Source organism: Condylura cristata, unplaced genomic scaffold, assembly GCF_000260355.1.
Source record: "Condylura cristata isolate star-nosed mole 26May11 unplaced genomic scaffold, ConCri1.0 scaffold00018, whole genome shotgun sequence".
In the NCBI taxonomy this organism is placed as follows: domain Eukaryota; kingdom Metazoa; phylum Chordata; class Mammalia; order Eulipotyphla; family Talpidae; genus Condylura; species Condylura cristata.
Window position 1 is genome coordinate 36,990,116 of NW_004567119.1, and position 20,678 is coordinate 37,010,793.

The 20,678-nt window shown below is 34.7% G+C and overlaps 1 protein-coding gene across 1 annotated transcript in view; it reads left to right on the forward strand.

Annotated features, from left to right (window-relative positions):
• The first annotated feature begins 822 nt into the window (after positions 1-822).
• Positions 823-20,678, forward strand: part of ZBTB41 (zinc finger and BTB domain containing 41) — a 28,261-nt gene continuing 8,405 nt past the window's right edge. Inside the window, exons 1-7 of the mRNA XM_004685483.2 lie at positions 823-889; positions 1,522-2,755; positions 9,173-9,380; positions 10,343-10,412; positions 12,158-12,305; positions 15,801-15,930; positions 18,742-18,837. Coding sequence (XP_004685540.1) covers positions 1,639-2,755; positions 9,173-9,380; positions 10,343-10,412; positions 12,158-12,305; positions 15,801-15,930; positions 18,742-18,837 — 1,769 coding nt within the window. The 5' untranslated portion in view covers positions 823-889; positions 1,522-1,638. The remainder of the gene's footprint in view (positions 890-1,521; positions 2,756-9,172; positions 9,381-10,342; positions 10,413-12,157; positions 12,306-15,800; positions 15,931-18,741; positions 18,838-20,678) is intronic.

Here is a 20,678-nt window from a genome sequence, read left to right on the forward strand (position 1 = left end):
TCCCCAGTATGTATGCCTGTGTTGGGGTTAATGGATGGGTCACCAGTGTGGTCAGCGACCTAGTAAGTACCCTTTCCGCCAGTGTTTGTTTCCTGTGTGTCTCTAAAACCACATGATCCAGGGCCTTGCCACTAAAAAGCACACAGTATCTGCCTCATCTGGGACTGTTAGAATTCTTAGGCACAAGTTTCAAACGTTGTCTTGAGGATTTGTTTGGGCTTCCTTTCCAGTCTTACCAGCCGTGTACTTAACATGCACACTAATTTTTAAAGGTTTTCTCCGTATAATGAAAAATTTACAAAAAATTCTGATGCAACCGCGTTAGCCGTCTAAATAAAAATTAACATCAACCCCAACTCTTTGGGTGGATGCCACTGTTGGTTGGGACCGGTTTCAGCTGCTCCCTTGTATATACAAACTATTAAACGCCTTGGAGATGGAGCCATTGGTGCACTGCGCCTCCGCCAGTATCTTTTAAACTCTCCTTAGCCCTCCCAGCTCCCACTTCCCTCCCGTGGCTGGGGTTCCATTGGCTCAATCCCCATAAGCCACCAAACCGCTGCAAAAATCCTAGTAACGGATTTGGGGCGTAGCTTGGGTCCCCAAGGGAGCGAGGAGACCTTAACAGAGCATGCGTACAGAGGTAGGCGCGCGCGTGCGTAGTGGTTGACTCAGGGTCGCGCGCCGTCCTCTTCAGGGCTCCGCGGCTGCGCGCTCAGTTGACGTGTTCCGTGGCTGCGGAGGCTGCGAGACTTTGGGAGGGGAAGGAGCGGAGGGAGGGAGGGAGGGTGAGTGGGGGGCTGAACCCGGAAGTGGGTAGGCCCTGGAGCGGGCGCGCCCCGAGTGGAGCTCAGCGGCTGAGAGCCAGCGGGGGAGCCCTGGGTTCCCGGTAATGGGTCTGTGGGGCGTTTGCCCTGGGAAACTGGGGTGGGAAGGGTAGCGGGTTCGCCTTCTGGGAGCGCAGTGCCGCTGGGGCAGGGCCTGGGAAGGCTCCTCTGCTTCCCTTGGTCGTCCCTCGGGTTGACCCTTCTCCTACTCTGCGCCCCTCCTGGGCCACTCTCCTGCCGGGTGGTTTTGGCCGAGGACCTTCTCTGTCCCCGAAGAGCTGTGACTTGCCAGCCCTCGGAGAGCATGTTAATGAAGAGACGTGGATTTCGCGGCCGCGACGGCCTTATTGTCACCAACCCTGCGCCCCTAAACCACGAATGTAACCCGCCTCAATATGTATTCTCAACTATCATGGTGGGGTCCCTCCTCTCTTATGTCCTCTTATTTGCCACCCTGTTCGTGAAGCGGGCCTTAAAGGTGTGCCCTGGCTTTCTTTAAAATTATTCTTTTGTTGGCTGTCTTTTCTAACCGTGCCATCCTTGATTGCCGCCCTAAAATCATAGCCACAAGGAATGGAAGCAGTGACTTTATGATCATTTAGTACCAATTTAGTAAGCTTCATTAGCGATGTCGTGCAAGATCTAAGATTGCTTTGGCAAGGGGTTATTTTACGTGGTTTTTACTCTTTTGCAGACCATGAAACCCTCGGGCACGCCCCTCCAGAAGCTATTATCCAAGACAATCTAGTTTTCTTTTATAAATCCTTTCAGATACTTATGAAGTTTCTTGTCCTGAAATTGTTGTACTGCAATGAAGAAAAGGAGAAAGGTTACTTCAGAGCTTGACGAGAAAATCCATCTAGGCTATCATAAAGATTCCTCAGAAGGAAATGTTGCAGTGGCATGTGACCAAGTAACCTATACTCATTCCACAGAAAGACCAACTCCTGAAGCTCTTCGCTGTTTCCAGGAACTTCCTCCCTCTTCAGATCAGAGAAAACTTTTGAGTTCTTTGCAGTATAATAAGAATTTGTTAAAATATTTAAATGACGATAGGCAGAAGCAACCATCTTTCTGTGACTTACTTATAATAGTAGAAGGAAAAGAATTTAGTGCACATAAAGTTGTTGTTGCTGTTGGCAGTAGTTACTTTCACGCATGTTTGAGCAAAAATCCAAGCACTGATGTTGTCACCCTGGATCACGTAACACACTCCGTTTTTCAGCATTTGCTTGAATTTCTTTACACGTCAGAATTTTTTGTGTACAAATATGAAATACCTCTTGTTTTAGAGGCTGCAAAATTTCTGGACATTATAGATGCAGTTAAACTGCTAAATAATGAAAATGTTGCTACTTTTCAGTCTGAGCTAACTGAAAAGTCATCGCCTGAGGAAACACTAAATGAATTAACTGGAAGACTATCAAATAATCATCAGTGTAAATTTTGTAGTAGACATTTTTGTTACAAAAAGTCTTTAGAGAATCATTTGGCTAAAACCCACAGGTCCCTTTTATTAGGGAAAAAACATGGGTTAAAAATGCTAGAGAGAAGTTTTTCTACAAGAAGATCAAAAAGGAATAGGAAGTGCCCTGTTAAGTTTGATGACACCAGTGATGATGAACAAGAAAGTGGTGATGGGTCAGACAATTTGAATCACGAAAATTTTGATAAGGAAAAGTCTGACAGAAATGATTCTGAGGATCCTGGAAGTGAATATAATGCTGAAGATGATGAGCTAGAGGAGATGTCAGATGAATACTCTGACATTGAAGAGCACAGTGAAAAAGATCATGATGCAGAAGAGGAACCTGAGGCTGGTGATTCTGTGGGAAATATTCACGAGGGGTTAACACCTGTAGTCATTCAAAACAGTAACAAAAAAATTTTGCAGTGTCCTAAATGTGATAAAACATTTGACCGAATAGGTAAGAAAGAAAGCTTGTTTTCTCTCTCTAATAACTTACTTTTTTGTGATACTTTATATTGAAGGTGAAAATGAAAAACTAACCAGAGGTAATTTTTAAAAGAATACTTGAGAAAAAACACTTGAATTATCAGTATATATTTTATCTGTTATTTTAAATTTGTTGTCATAAAGGATTTTTTTATGTTATCCTTTATTTTTTTTCACATGCTTACAGTTGGTGACAGATCATTAGTTCATGTATTTGGTATGAAAAGTTCCAGAGTATCAGTAATTACAAAGGTAGAACTTTGATTTATATGACAATTTAATAGCCAGTTCCATTTTTGAGTTATTGTAGAAAATGGAGTTAAATTACATTAGGTGTAATTTAATTATGTACAGTTCCCTCTCCCCAATATGGAAATATGTGAATATATTCACCTTTCTAATGCCTAGTACTGTTTAGAATTGGTATATTTTAAACTATACTAGTGCATAGTTAAAAATAAATTTGTACTGAATGTAATTTAATGCTGTATGTATAGAGACTTTAGGATGCACCCTAATTAGTAGTTCTCTTTGGTTTTTGTAACAATGAGCTAACAAATCACTTCTTCCTTTATTAGAAAAATATATGTAGGAAATGTGGTCTACAGCCTTAAGTTTAAAATGCATCATTGAGTATTTAATTTCATGAGATCTAATATTTGTTAGTGCAGTAATTTTTGGAGGTGTCTTATATCAACTGTTGTAATGTGAATTTTTAAATTACACAGACTATTTTTATATAAATCAGAGTTATGAAATACATAATGATATAAAGATATAATGATAAATGAAATGTTTAAATTCAATCTGATGTTGTAAAGTTACTCAGACATTTTAAAATACCCCATGAGTCTTGCAGTGTTGAGTTACTTTTGTTCTATTTATGGAAATTATTGTTAGAAGGTATTGGTAATAATTTTAGTGTACACTGTGTTATAACAGTGGTAATCTCTATATTTTATTATGCCTTTGAATATCTTTAAATCAGAACACTGACAAGCCCAGGTAATAAGTGGCAACTAGTTTTACTATGATGTTTCCTGTCAATATGAATAAAATTACTTCTTTTGAGTAAATCAGTCAATTGGAAGAACATGTGTGTAAATGTAACTTGATAAAGGCTCTTAGATAGCGATGAGCAATTACTATGAGGGGTATAGAAAACAGAACGTTTTTTGATGAGTTGCTTCCCAGACTTTGTATCCTTAGCTCACACTGCCTGTATTCTACCTTCATTTGACCTAATGTGTCTAATTTGTCTTGAGATGGTGAGCAACAATCAGTGCACAAATGGCTTTGTAGGTCCTGCACAAAGATTTCAGTACTAATATACTGAACACTAGACCCTGGAGGTGCTTTATGAGATGGGTTCTGTATTGCGGTAGGACTAGAAAAAAATATTCTATAATTTGTCTGTGTTAACTGTCAAATTTTCTAGTAAATCTTTTAATTTTACTTAACCTGGAATTTCCTAAAGTTATTTTATCATAAACTTTTGAATTACTCTTTTAATATCCTAAGAAACTGGAGTATTTGGAAAATATTGTTTATGTCCTGATGTATTAAGAGGAGGGCAGTTTGCAGCTTTTAAACCAAAGTAACCTCTGATAGTTGTGGAAATCAATAGATCACATTGTAGGCTCATTTCTAGCCACCTTTTTAAAATGGATTTTATGTTGTGATCCTCTTAGCCACCCGTAGATATTGGGTAACCTCACTAAGCAAGATCTGGCTTTTCTCAAGTTCTTAGAGATTGACTGAAAGAGTGAAAGAGAGATGGACAGGTTTTATCATACTGATTAGAAAGTATCATGATTTCAGTCTGTCCTTATTTTTTAAATCCAGAGCTATACTTTTGTTTCTTCATAGGTAGAGTAGAATGAGACTAATACAATGTGCGAATAGTATCTTCTGATGGAAATATCATTGAGAATGAAATGGGGTAGTCCTGTAAATCACTTTATTGTAAGGCATTTAAAAGATGTCCAAGGAGTGCTAGCTGCTCTTACTAATCATTAGTCTCATGTAGTTACTGAGTGTCTCTAATATGCCAAATAGTGCTGAACAAATATAAGATGATATCTTTTCGCTCTTTGATTATATACAAAAACAATCTTATTACCACAAAACATAAGCTTATCAGGATAAGCAGAGAGTATTAAAGAAGTTAGGAAAGACTTCATAGAGCAGGTAGCATTTAAGCTGACGAATAGGAAGGAATTTACAAGGCCCAAAACCAACAAGTGTGAAGACATTGAGGTAGTTGTATTCTGGAAATTGCTAAGAGGTTGGTCACCTTTTAATATCCCAGGTCATTTCAAATAATAAGTTTTCAGTAAGTTCTTGATAAACTGAATTAAATCGAAAGCTAGGTGTCGACTTTACTTTGGACTTGTGAGAAACTAGGAGGCTTCCTTAAGCTTCTAACCTTGCTGTCTTGGACTGGATTTATGAGAGAGAATAAACTCTTGAGCCTGCTGGAACCCTTAGCTCCACAATACGTAATCTACTAATTTGATTGCATTACTTTGGATTTTTATCCTTTCTGATATTATTTAATAGTTGTGTGAAGTGAGGTTCCTGATCTAGTTATATTTGTCCTTAGGCTACCAGCTGTCCTCCTCTTAGCCTATTCTTATGTAAATAAGAATTATTTGACCTTTTCCCCTTAATACCAAAACCTAATGGATGAAAGGGCAAAAGTGGGGAGAAGATGACAGATGGGATGAAAGCAAAAATTTGGATAATTTTTCTTTTTTATTGTTTATACTAGGAACTAAATTTTTTCCTGATTTAAAAGAGGTGTCATCCTATATCTCTTAATCATAGATAATGTTATAAACCAGTGTCACCTCCAAAATATTAATTAATAAAAGATGCACAATCATTTCTAGAGATAGAAAATGTTTAGTAGCTTTTTTAAAAACTGTAATTCTAGACCATCCTGATAGAATATGATATGTTCTTAGTAGGGGAAAACTTACAACAGTGATTACAATACTTAAAAGATAAATAACATTTAATAAAGTGTGCTTCAGCATAAACCATGTAAATAAGTTTAAGATCTAGCAATATCGGATATGTGGTAAGCTAAGGTGCCTATGTTTCTCTTTGTAAAAAGCTTCATAGTAACTTCCCACATGGGGGAGTAAATAAATTTTGAAGTATGATTTCAAGTATTTTCATATGAAATTATCTTTAATAATTGTACCCTGGTTTGGGACACAATTATAATGAGGATTCAGTTTAGAAAAATGCGGATGATATTGTTTAATATTTTGTTTGTGAGTGATCTAGTGGGTATAGTTTCGTGTTCTATGAGTTTATCGCAACTTTATTTGAAAAACTTTAAACATTTTGATTTATACATTATTACTGAATTCCCATTTTATAAGAAAAAAAGCAAATATAGATGTTAACTATGTTTATACTGGAGAGCTGACTCTTATACCATAATTTTCCATTCTTATAATGTTTGTATTCTGTACCTGATCTTAATGGGTAAATAGATGTGTAACAAATGTCATCAAATCCAATACCAGCATACCATGTTATAATAATAGACCAGAAGCAACTCAAGCATTTTTCCAAAGAAATTGTGATACAGCGGTAATGGTATTGTTATTATTAGGTTATATAGATGAGTGCGTTTCCGACTATTTTGGATGGTTTGAGGTGAGAAACATACATATCTTTATACAATATATAGTTACATGTTTTTGTTCATGTATACAATAGTGCAAAAACAATTACATGAAACTAATGTAATTGCACTCTGTAAATGAAATTAATGTGAATGCACTCTGGTCCTTACTACTCTATTCTGTGCCCTTTTTCCCTCCTAATACTGGTCACAGTCCAAGGAATTGACTGTGAACACTAACGACCATTAGGTGTGATACATTGATCTAAAGCATAACATAGCTCAACTCTTGTTTTTTAGGACATATTTATAAGACGTGATGTCTGTGAGAAACCCTTCTAGATTTAACTTTGGAACATAGAAGAACACCCTTCGCCCAAATAAAATCCCATGGTAGATCTTACTTCTTGAACACAGCAGGGAACGAGGTGGTGGTAGGGTATGTATATGCTTGTGTTAATGGAGGATATGCCCCAGCATTGGCAGAGCGAGAAATGAGGATTCTAAGCAGTTTTAGCAATGGCAAGAGGACAAAGTGAAGTTCTTTTAGTGGTCTCAGCTGAAACCCCAGGTTTGGTCTTTTATAGCATACATCACAAATCAGGTGGAGCCATACAAATCTATGAAGTGTTTAATAAGTTAGTGAGAGATTAAAAAAAAATGTCAGCTTAATTAAAAACACAGCTTTAGTAGGTACCCAAATAATGACTGAGTTTTCTGACGACATGATTGTAGAAAAAGCCATAGTTCATTGTGTGCACTATGCTTGAATGCATAATGGATTTTTCATCATATTTTGGCTTTTCTTTGCCTGTGATTGTCACCTTCCCCCTATTTAAGAAAAATACTTTGATCCCCTTTCCTCAGTATTCTTAGAGTCTAAGTGCAGTGTTGTCAATAATATATTATGCATTAAATATAATCATATGTAATGAATTGGTAAACTTATTTTACTAAATATGCAAATAATTATGATAATCTTTTGCTTCATTGGCAATATTTTTGGTTTTTAAAATTCCCATTATGTGGAAATTCTGTATACATACATACATTAAGATATGTACAGAATTTATCTTTTTTATTTTTAAATGTTATGCTTTTATATCAGCTTTGGCCTGAAGAAAAATGTGTACATTTATTTTGCAGGACAAAGCAAAGCTAAGATTTTTTTTTTTCCTTGCATAGATTTATTTATCCATGCATACAGAACTCGGGCACAGGCCAGAGTTATGGAGGGTGAAAGGATTCACCAGAAACAGACTGGGGATCAGAACAAGCAGATTGACTGAAATACACAGCTAAGGGGATAAGTGGGCGAGACAGGAGAGGTCTGCCACAACATGTGGGTCACCTCCCTGGCCAGGGATTGAAGTCATGCTACAGTGGCTGCGATAGCTTCATAGTACTGTGCTTTTTAACCCTTTGTGCCAACAGGGAGGGCTCGTAAAGCTAAGCTTTTAATTGAAAATTGCTCTTCATATTGAGAGTGTTTTTCTTATATTTATTACCTTTGCTGGAAAGTATCCTTAATTGAAATTTCTGCTTTAAACTCCTAAATAGGCACTTTCACAACTTTCATTGTAGAGTAATAATAATAATAGCCAATATTATTTGAGAGTTTGTTATGTATTAGGTAGTGTTGTGCTTATATGTATTGATTTATTCTTATGATTGTCCTCTGAAGTAAATACTATTCCATTTTTTTCAGATGAAAAGATTTGAGGCATAAAAGTTTACTTGTCCAAAGTCACATAGCCTGCAGTTTAAAGAGCCAGGATTCATTTCCAGGTGCATGGATCCAGGGTCTGTGCCCTAACCTATGATGCTGTTTTGCCTCTGTAAAGTAGAAATTTATATTGTAAATAACTACCAAAGAATTTTAATCTAAGTAGGAATATAAATAAAAATTAACCCAAATTGTCTCTACTTAAATTTTTATTGTATTTTTCTCTTTAGAAAGTATATTAATTTTTTTTATTCTTTTTGAAATAACTAAACATTTGTGTGGAACTCAGATATTTATTCAGACTGTAATATAAATCTCCTATTAAATAAACTCTGAGCTTCTCTGCATATGCCTGTTTATTATTTCCTTTTCTTACTTTTTCTGATAATGTTCATACTGTTGACTTCAGCAGCTCACTATTAAGCATGCAGTCTAATACAGGCAATTCAGTTTTTTTTAGTGCCTTGCAAGTTGTATAGGTCTTATATGAATAAGGTGTTAGAAAATACAAGTTCCTTTGAGTATTCTTAGTTTGTAGTATGCTTCCTAGATTACCATCTGTGAGAAGAAACATGAAAGTATTATTTTACATGTGTATTTGGCCTTTTAATGAGATTTTTACATGGACTGTCAAATCTGATACAAATAGTAAAAGTAAATATGAAAATATTAAATCTGAAGTGTGTAGCTCTTTTGCTGAAGGTCTATTTTAAATTTAAAAATTACACTTGAAATTTTTATTTCAGTTGTGCAAACTTTTATTTTTAAAATGTATTCATGTAAACATCAACAGTTGATTTTTTTTTTTTTTTAATGAGCAAAGTTTTCTGGGAAAGTAGCAAACTCAAAGCAGTAGGTCTGAGATTTATCAGGATACACATTGATATAAACTTTTTTGTAGTTGGGTGTGTGGTTGTGCTAAGTAAATATGTTATTAATCACTATATTTTATTCCATTGCCATTTCAGTCACTTTGTGGTAAATGTATTGAATTTAATTTTATTTTTTTCTTTTTATAGGAAAATATGAGAGCCACACACGTGTTCACACAGGTGAGAAGCCCTTTGAGTGTGATATTTGTCACCAGCGATATTCGACAAAGTCTAACCTAACTGTTCACAAAAAGAAGCACAGTAATGAAACAGAATTTCATAAGAAGGAGCACAAGTGCCCTTATTGTAATAAACTTCATGCAAGCAAGAAGACTTTAGCCAAGCATGTTAAGAGGCAAGTATTACCTTGCTTCCATAATATAGTATGTTGTGACTTCTAATTTAAATCTGTAGTAAGCTAAAAATATCTTTGGAAAGCTTGTCTCTAATTCTTTCATTTAAATATTCTGCTCAATTTTTTTTGCAGATTATATATTAAGAAAAGAATAGCAGCTGTTAGCTTGCTCATACTTAAGTTATGTAATTATGAAACTTTAATGTTGAAACAAATGATAGAAATTTAAAACACAGTATTCTGGTTATCCTATGTTCTGTCTTAGAATTTGACAAGTATGTTTACAAAATACATGATATTAGAACTCTGGGGAACTTAATTCTTCATGCTCAACTGTGTCTATAATGTATAAAAATTTTGAGGTAGGTTTTAGTATGGTATAGCATATTTAATGCTTTAAAAATTAAATTTGGCCCTCCCTGGTGGCACAATGGGTTAAAGCACAAAACTAAAGCCACTTCTGCATGAGTTCTATCCCCACCTGCCCTGGAGGTGACCCACATGGCACAGCAGACCTCTCCTGACCCACCCACTACTCCCTCTGCAGTGTACTTCATCAGTCAGCCTATCCTGCTCCCTGTTCTGTCTCTGGTGAATCTTCTAACCACCCCTGCACCTCTGGCCTGTACCCCAGTTCTGTATGCACAAATAAATAAATCTTTTAAAAAAAAAATTAAACTTAACTGAAATCTGGACTAAAAACAAGTGAGTTACCATAAAGATTATCTGTGAATAGTTCCTGAATGTGTTTAAAATGTGATTAGCTTTCTCTATGATTGTTTCTTTATAAACTTAGGAATAACTAGACATTTATTAAAGTGATAATGATATTTTCTTATATTTTTGAAGTAGTCACCTGGGCTTGCTTTCTCTAAGTTAGAAATCCATGCCTGGCTCTTGTAATTACTATCAACAAATTTGAAATACTGAATTAATGACCTTAATAATATTTCTTTTTCTAGATTTCATCCTGAAAATGCTCAAGAATTTATTTCCATTAAGAAGACCAAGAGTGAAAGTTGGAAATGTGATGTAAGATCTTTTGATTTGTAATAGAAGACTATGGTATGGTGGGTGTGGTATGTAGCATACAGTTGAAGAGTTATGAACCTACAAGTCATATGCAGTGTTGTAAATGAGTGTTACTTCCCGAAAAGTCAATAAAACTAACTAACTCAAAAAAATTATTAAGTGAATCATCATTACATTCATACAAAAGCAAAATAAAATGTAATGTTACATGGGTGAATTAGTTAGGTTTTAAAGTAATATGAACTTAGGTTATTGTATAGTTAAAATGTTTCTCTTGTATAAGGTTATGTTAATATTTTTCTAAATTAAATGAGTTAATTTTTAGATGACCAACTGAGAAATAGAAATCTTGGTTTTTAATTTTTATTGTAGTTAGTATATAATATATTCATAGTTGTATATATAAGCCTTGATGTTACATTGCAAAGTAGAGTGTTGGAATTTTTCTGGTTGTCCATTACTACAGTAACAAAACCCCTGGAAAAGTTAGTGTCTACCACCGTTTTCTTAATATCTCATGACTTTGTAGATCAGTAATCTAAATTTAGGTCAGGCTTTGCTAGTTAATTCTTCTGTTCCAAAACAACTGTGAAATAATACAGTTGTTTTCAACTGATGGATGGTCTGTTCTGGTTCTTGTTTGGGATTCATTCACATAGGTATTACTAGCATTAGTAATGCTAACTGCTCATCTAAAACAGTAAGCTGGGAGCCTTTGTTTGTTTCTACTTTGTTCTCTTCATGGGGCTACTTGAGTTTCCTTTTAGCATGGCAATAAGACCTCAAGGATGTGCACATGTCCCAAGAATCCTGAGTAACAACTGTAAGACTTTTTGTAGCCTTACTTCAAAACTCCCAGAGCATCACTTCTAGTACACTCTGTTGCTCAAACAAGTTGCTGTAGCCAGGACCAATTTAAAGGGAGGAGAATTAGTCTCTATTTTTCAATAGTAAGAGTAACAAAGATTATATAAATACCTACATCCTACCAGCCCCTAAAGGACTGTTCCATAATTAGGGAAACATTGTTTAAAGGAACTACCAACTGTCATTTGGCTTCTTCATTCATAAACTTTGATTTATATATACAGCAGAATTCTCACTGACTTCAGCTTCTAAGAATTAGTTTTACTGTTACATAAAATGTTTTCTTCTCTTTACTAAGTCCATCATCATCATATGTAAAAATGATAAATATATCAACCTCATACGGACTATTGTGAAAAATTAAGTAAAATAATCCATGAATTGTTTAGCATCATACCTGGTATTTAATACATGTCATGTTGTTATCGTAGTCACTCTTATATCAGCCCCTCCTCTCCCTTTTCAAATGTTTGCCAAATATCTTTAAAAATTTGTGTCTTTCTACTGAATACTTTAAGAAATGTTAAGGTATTCTATGATTTCTTACTCTTCCTTACATGGCAGCAATGGAAACATTTTTATTCATGACATGTAAGTGATTTAAAATATAAACTTAATGGATTTAAAATCTTGACAAGAATTGGGGTAGTTACATTACCCCATACTCTTAGAAATTATACTAATAGAAATGTAAGGGGTTGAAATTCAGCGATTTATAGCACAATTAAAGTGTGATTATACTTTGCTAGGTTTTCTGTTTCTCTAGAAATTTCAAGAGAAATTTATCTTTACATGAATACGTTTTTTTTTTCCTTTTTCATTTTGAGCTTTGTGTTTTAATTCATGTTCCCTTATATTTCATGTGCATTTTCATTTAGATTTGTAAGAAATCGTTTACTCGAAGGCCACACTTAGAAGAACATATGATTCTACACTCTCAAGATAAACCTTTTAAGTGTACATATTGTGAAGAACATTTCAAATCACGATTTGCACGCTTAAAGCATCAAGAAAAGTTCCATCTGGGTAAGCAAATTACTTTTTCTAAAAACAGTCATATAACAATTATTGATGATCACATCTTGCTGGAGAAGCTTGCTGCTATTGAACCACTCAGGAAAAGGAAATCTTATAACTAGGGAGGAGTACTAGATTTGTTCAGTTCCTAGAGATGTATAAAATATGATTACTCATTTTTTGGTCACAGATGTATTCCTCTTTATAAGCAGCATTAATTCAAAATTGATTGTTGGATAGGTTTGTGTTTCAGACAGGTTTTGGAGGGGGTGGGAATATGTATAAACAGTCATCTATTTGTAGGGAATGCAATAAACGTATTATTTGGAATTCACTACTGTATTTGATGACTTCTTTCTCTAATACTGTGAACAACATAGACATTTATGGTCTAAATGGGAGTACAAGTAGCTACATTTATAACAGTTAGCCCCAAAATGAATTATTGACATCACAAATAGAATGATTTTCCAATTCTATCAATGTATTTATTGACATGTGAACAAGAATATATACTTCATGCTTATAAAATTGGTAAATCACATAAAATATAGGAATAGTAAATATAGCAGAAAAGAAATATGTGAAAAATTCTCTTAGAACAGGTTAAAACAAATTATGTTTAAAATTAAGTATAAATACAAAATTGTAAATGTGGGAACCATTTTACTTATTGAGGGTTACACAGCTATAAAATGGTACACTTGGCCCTTCCTGCTGGCGCAGTGGGTTAAAGCACAGCACAAGAAGTTTAAGCCACTTCTGCATGAGTTCGATCCCCGCCGGCTCCGGAGGCGATCCACATGGTGCGGCAGACCTCCCCTGACCCGTCCACTGCTCCCCTCAGCAGTGTACTTCGTCGATCTGCCTGTTCTGTACCCAACTCTGTCTCTGGTGAATCCTCTCACTGTCCGCATCTCTGGCCTGTACCCCAGTTCTGTACGAATAAATAAATAAATTTAAAAAAAAAAAAAGGTACACAATCTACACTCCTCATTTTTAAGGGGGGCTTAATCTAAACAGAGGCTTTTTAAAAAAAATTGTATTATTATTTTATCTAGGTAATATTGGTTTACAACATCATGTATGATATACAAGTATAGGTACACACCTTTTTTTTTTAAAGATTTATTTATTTATTCATATAGAACAGGCCAGAGGCTCAGAGGCCACAAGAGGCTTCACCAGAGACAGAGTGGAGAGCAGAACAGGCAGATCTACGAAGTACACTGATGAGGGGAGCAGCGGGCGGGTCAGGAGAGGTCTGCCGCACCATGTGGTCACCTCGGGGGCAGGTGGGAATCGAACTCATGCGGAAGTGGCTTTAGCTTCTCAGTACTGTGCTTTAACCCGCTGCGCCACCAGGGAGGGCTGGTACACACCTTTTTAAGTTTTTTTTGTGACCACAGCACACCCACCACCAGAGTACCCATAGTCCTCATGGCCCATTGAGCCCCCTCCCCCTATTAGTTTCCACCTCCCAACCCCCCTTTTCTAGTAGCATATACTTAAAATAGGAGTCAAGGCTCGGGATGTAGGAACACTGGGATGTCGTAAGGTGTGTAGCAATAGGGGAGTTTTAAAGAGCCTGGCACAGAAAAAGTCTGAGGTTAAGTAAGTTATGTTGACACTTTGGGATTGGTTCCCAATCCATTTGTCTGACCTTGGCTCAGACTGAACTCTGTCTGCAGTGTGGGGAGCCTGAAGTCATGATCAGTAGAGGAGCTCTTGTTTTTATATCATAATTGAATGGCTTAGTCAGCTGTAATTTTCACTTAGAGATCTCAAAATGAAAATGGAAATAGAAAATGGAGTCTGATTCCACTGTGTAGAAGTTGTAATTTGTCTTGTAAAAGTCAAATCTAGGGCCCTCCCTGGTGGCTCTGCGGGTTAAAGCACAGCACTGAGAATCTAAAGCCACTTCCGCATGAGTTCGATTCCCGCCTGCCCCGGAGGTGACCACATGGCGTGGCAGACCTCTCCTGACCCGCCCGCTGCTCCCCTCAGCAGTGTACTTGGTTGATCTGCCTGTTCTGCTCCCCATTCTGTCTCTGGTGAAGCCTCTCACCGCCCCTGAGCCTCTGGCCTGTACCGCAGTTCTGTATGCACAAATAAATAAATCTTTAAAAAAACAAAAGTCAAATCTAATTCTAAACTACCTAGAAAATTAGCATGAAAATCTGCTTTAAATTAATTTCTCAACTTAACTTTATAAATGAAAATTCAAAAAGGTTTAGTTGTATGCAAAACTGGATGTATAGGTGAAGGAAAGATTTTTACTTCCTTTGAAGAATCATGTTAAGTAACTGAACATGAAAGAGAATACCCCATTTCTTTCTCTGTCTGGAACCAACCTTGATACATCTAGTTAATACTTGAGAAAAATTTTTAGTGGTAGATGTTACCCTTCACCTAACACTCTTCCCATAGTTTGGCTCATTTAGGTACTTTTACTTGCTTTTCTATTTCTTTTTTTTTTTTCAGCTTTGCAAATACTGACTTTCTTTTGCCCAATTTATTGGAGATTTTTTGGAAGAGGAAAATTATAGGCAGTGGTGAAGGAATTTTTCTTATTAGTATACTTAACGCAGTGCTAGATATGAATTAAAATTTAATGAATACTTGTTGAATCAGTTAATAAATGAATTAAAGTCTTAGACCCTATGTAAGTTGAATTAATGATTTTGAATGAGGCTGTGTTAAATATATTTAATACAGTACACATTTTGAGGGCATCTCTTATTGTAACATGAAAAAATATGTTGAACCTTCCCCCAAACTACTGGGATTACTCAACAGTTTTGTTTACAAGGACATGTTTGTATTCCAGTATCCAAATGTCATTTTCTCTTTTGTGCCATTGTGATCAGTTCTTCATTAGAAAATTTTTCACTTCATTTTTCCAAATTCTGAGACATCTTCCAAGTATATAGTCTCCTTGAACCGTGTCAACTTCTGTTTCACTCTTCCTTTGTCTTCCATTCAGTATACCTGTCTTCTCTCTAGTTGTTTATTTGGTAAAATCATTGTGAATTTTGGAATTTTGTGAATGTCAATATTGTGAGAAATGTGGTTTTAATTTTACAAGATTTAACCAAAATCTGCCAAAGTATTTTTATTTACTCAGTGTCATTAAACATTTCTGGTTATAAGGAACAATATATTTTCAAACCAAGAACTCTCCTACATCCTCTGTTGAGTCTTTTAAAAGTTTCCCTTTAATTGCCATCCTGAGAAATTTAATGTATATAATTTTCTACTTTTTTCACTCTGATTTCAAATTAAGAATTGGTTTATATTCAGCACTTACTGTGTATTTAGATGTTAGGTTCTACACTCAACTCCAGGGATATAAACAAAACTGTAACCTGCATTCTAGGAATAAATAATCTATAAGGGAAAAGAAAACTATAAATCATAATATTCAACTTTATAACATACCTATTAATTTCATTTGCTGTCTGCTCTTTAAAGTTTAAATGTACACTCCTGTTTCCTTTTTAGGTCCTTTTCCATGTGATATATGTGGTCGCCAATTTAATGACACTGGAAATTTGAAACGCCATATAGAATGTACCCATGGTGGAAAGAGAAAATGGACTTGCTTTATCTGTGGAAAATCAGTACGAGAAAGGTGAGTAATTACCTACCCCATACTGATACTGTTTTGTAGAAATTTAAGGATAAAAGAAGAAATTATATAAAATGTTATAGGAGGTGATATGAAGTCTAAGATTTGCTAGTTTAGATTAATAAATTTAATGTGGATATTTTGTCTCCTTTCTGAAATATCACTATAAATTCATGGAAGGTTATTTTATTTGTTCATTGTTTAAAAGTTAGTAAACTACAAAGAGGAACAGAAAACTGACAAAAGCAACATCAGTTTGGAAGACAGAAAGCAGATTTGTCAGTGGTAACTGGGCTTAGCAGAAATGATACTAGAAATAATAATGGGGAAATCAAGAACCTAGTTTAAATCACAGAATTTACAAGAGGAATAGGAACTGGCAGAATCAGATAACTTTGGAACTAGGATAAAGGCGAGGTAGAGTAGGGAGTATTAGAGTAAAACTGCCTTACAAGTTAGATAACTAATTTTTCTTCTATCACCCACACAGACCATTAGTAACAATACAAATCGATGATTCAGTTGTATCTTCAGAATTCTGAAAAAATAATTTCCAACCTAGAAACATGTTCTTAAGTGATGATCCAGTCTGAGGAAAATAAAGACATTTTTCATAACATCAGAAATTAACCTCAGTGTCCTCTTACTCATGAAGCAAATTTAAGTTTTTGTTTCACTAGAAAGAGAAAGTAAACTGCTAAGTAGGAAATCAAGTCTATTGGAAGTAAGCATTCTAACAAAAAGTGGCAAAAGAAGTTCACTAGAGGATGGTGAATGAAAATCCCAACATGTCATATGTGTGACATGTATGTAAAGGTAGCTAGTCTATGCTACTAGTGGGATGACGTATGACATTTTGAGAGCTGTCACTGTTAAGACTCCTGCTGCCACGTTTCTTCTTTTAACTAGAAGACAGAATATTGGAATCAGTCTTTAGAAAATATCTTTTCGTTTGTTTTTACTGTGGTAAGATCATTTAATACAAGATTTTACCTATTAAAAAATGTTTAGGTCCAAAGTGTAATATTGTTAACCACAGGTACATATTGTACAGTGGATCTCTGCAACTTATTCATCTTGCATAACTGAGACTTATACCTACTGAAAAGCAACTGTATTTCCCCTCTCCTGACCCAAATTCTTACTAGTATTCCCCCTCTTTATAGTACCTATAAGCTAATTAGGTTTACTCACTTTGCTTTACTGATTGATTTAACTGATGTGACACTGGTTTCATTTCAGAAAAATTCTTTTTTGACATATCCATAAGAATTAGAGCTAGATCATGGTAAGCTTAGAAGCAGAATATATAGTAACACATTAACATTGACCATATTTCTGCCAGATTTCCTATACGTCATCCACTGTAGCTTCTTGGTACTCAGATTATGGTGATATCTGTGTTTACCAGTGATTATTCATGATTTTACCCACTGGAATGGACTCTTGCTAATAACACTTAGGGAAATTCAGTCAGATTTGATCCTGAGAATCCCTTAAACATATTTGTGGGTCTTATCAAATAGTGGCAGTATTGTTAGGCTTGTGCTTCATATGAAAACATACATTTACTGATATAGTGTATTGTGTATGCATATAGTATACTTATAAACTACTACGTATGTAGTAAAATAAATAATAAAGGGATTCCTTGACATAACTAATTATTTTGAAGAGAGGGAAGGTTATAAGAATGAGATCAAGGAGAAGACTTCAAAAACATTCTAATGTATAGCAATGTTCTGCCTCTTATGCTGCATGTAAGTATTTAATACTGTTCTTTAAGCGACATATATACATTTTATACGCCAGTATATAAAAGTTCTGTAATTTAAAAAGTTAAAGTAACAGATGAATGATCCAGAATGAAAACTTACTCTTACAGATTGATAAATTATGAAGTTCATTTTAGGCATTGTAATTTTTTTTCCTCTTAAAGATCTTTCTGTAAAAGCAAAATATTAACAAAAGCCAAATCAACTCTTTTTTTTTAATTTTTAAATATATAGGAGTCGAGAAAGTTTTAAGGGTATTTTCCAGATGCTTGGGTATACCTTTAGATTTTCTTGTCAAGAATTGGTGGTCCTTGTAGAAGAGCACCATCTCCTGATATCTCACTACTTTCACTTAAGATTCAGATTCAGCTTTGGGGATGGAAAAAAAAAAACACACACAAGTGATAATGACAACCATAAGCCTGCAGAGGTCAGACATACTGCCTTTAACTTTCTTTTCCCAAAACAACTATCTATCTTACTTAGCTCTTTTAATATGTTGGAAATCTCAGAATGTTAGAATTACAGGAAAAGCTAGTGGTAATTTTTAAAAACAGTGATTATTCAGTACCCTACCCAGAAGCTGTGAGGCTGGAGGAGTTAGAGAAAGCAATAATTGTACTTTTTCACATGTTTTCCTTTTTTCACATAGGCATCTGGAAGTACAAGTACATAAAAAATTTATATCAGTTTTACCTACTTATTAATAGTGATAATTAAGCAACATTAATTTGTACTTCTTGAAAGCTTACTTACACTATGGAGTTAAATTTTTGAGCAAACCAATGGCAAATGAGGTCACAGTTAAATTGTTTTTATTTGTATTTTTAAGTAGAGAAGCACAATTAAGCATGTATGCATGCTGGTGAGACAAATTCAGTAGGGAGCAAAAATAGTATCTGTTAATTAGAACACCATTCTAATAAACTTTCTGGAAATCTTTGAATATATACATTGACATAAGTAAAATTTTTAAACATATATATAATATATAAATATATGTGTGTATATATATATATATATTTTTTTTTTAACATAGAACTACTTTGAAAGAACATTTGAGAATCCATAGTGGAGAAAAGCCTCATCTTTGTAGTATTTGTGGGCAAAGTTTTCGTCATGGAAGTTCGTACAGGTAAGTCATCTTTTCCATATTGTAAGTATCATGAAGTTATATCTCCATTTTAATTTCATTTTCTTATTATTGCTTTACTTGTTTGTTTTTTTCACAAGATTTATTTTTATTCAGTTGTCATACAAGAACTGGGGTGTAGGCCAGATGTGTGGGGTGGGGGAGAGGGGTGAGAGGATTTATCAGAGACAGAATGAGGAACAGAACAGGTGAATCTACTGAAATACACTGCTGAGCAGAGCAGCAGTGAGACAGTTCAGATCTCCTGTGCCATTTGGGTCAGCTCCCTGGCTGGGTCTGAACTCATATAGCTGATGATAGCTTGATAGCCAGAGGCTTTTAATCCCTGTGCTACCAGGAAGCTCCTGCTTTATTTGTGTGTTACATATAAAAAAAAAAATCTTTATAGGCTTTTCCCCTGATATTATAATTTCTTAATATCTCACCACTAAGTTTGCTAAATGCTTACTGTCTTAGTTGTCATCACTTAAATATTTTTTTCATCAATTTTCATTGAGTTAAAGCTGTGTTCTAAACTTAAAATATTTCTTCATTGTATTATCAAAAATGCCATAAAATATGGCAGAATTGAAAATGCCACAATTTTCAATTTTAGGAAGCCTGCATTAGTTCTGAGTTACATAATTATTTTTATAGCTGATTCCTAACAACATTTGCAATTTATGACTTTTTTCCTGAATAAATAATAGATCTACTCTGAAGTATATGTGCAAATTATTTGTTATTAATGTCTTCATGAATTTTAATCTTAAGGCTTTAATATTTGAGCTTTCATTTATTATTTATCTCTTTTAAGTTTAAATAGAATGTTTCCCCTTTACATGTTGTCTAGTTGTGGTAATGGTTTTAGTTATGGTAGAATCAACACCTGTTTTGGCAACTTGAAAGCTATTCATATATCACTAGTGTATATATATATATATATATATACACACACACATGTACATATATACATACATATATACATATATATGTAGATAAATGTATTAATACATTAATGAACTAGAATACATTCCTGCAAGCACTCAATCATGAATTAAAAGATTTAGAGTTAAGAAATAAGTAAACAAGTGTTCTGAAAGATGAAAGCTATTCAACATTTTATGAGCTTAAGGAAGAAGATGCATTCATTGAATATAGAATATAATGTTTACAGGGGCAAAAAGTGACATGTCTCAAACTATACTTTTCTTCTTTTGTTGGTAAAGAATGTATGCTTTGACATTCTGAAACACTTAAATTCAAATGTCCCTTTCAAAACTTTTCAGCTGATCCTGAGAAATTTATTCAACTCCATCTAAACATTTCCTTTCTAGTTTGAATATAAGATAGGATATACTTATGAGTCATTTGAATATTGAAGGGCATTATCAATTTCAAGTGATTGCCATGGATGTTAACATAAAATAGAAAAACTTCTAGTAAACTTTGGTTCTTATTGCTATTAAATAAACATTAAGAAGAAGAGATTGGAGCCTAATATTAGTAAAAAAAACGTTAAAGAAAACCAGGCTGCTCTATTTGAATTTAGTGCATGGTTTGTAGATTTTCCAGGACTCCTACTTTCACCAGTTGAGGTTGACATACTTTAATAGAGTCTATAAGGAACTGTGTGTATGAGGTTGTATCCAACTCTATTTGGCTGTTCCAAAGGTAACACTTGATAACAAAAATTTCAAAAGTATATTTTAAAATTGGTCTTAAAAGTACATATGCGGCCCTCCCTTGTGGCGCAGCAGGTTAAAGCACAGCACTAAGAAGCTAAAGCCACTTTCGCATGAGTTCTATTCCCGCCTGCCCTGGAGGTGACCACATGGCGAGGC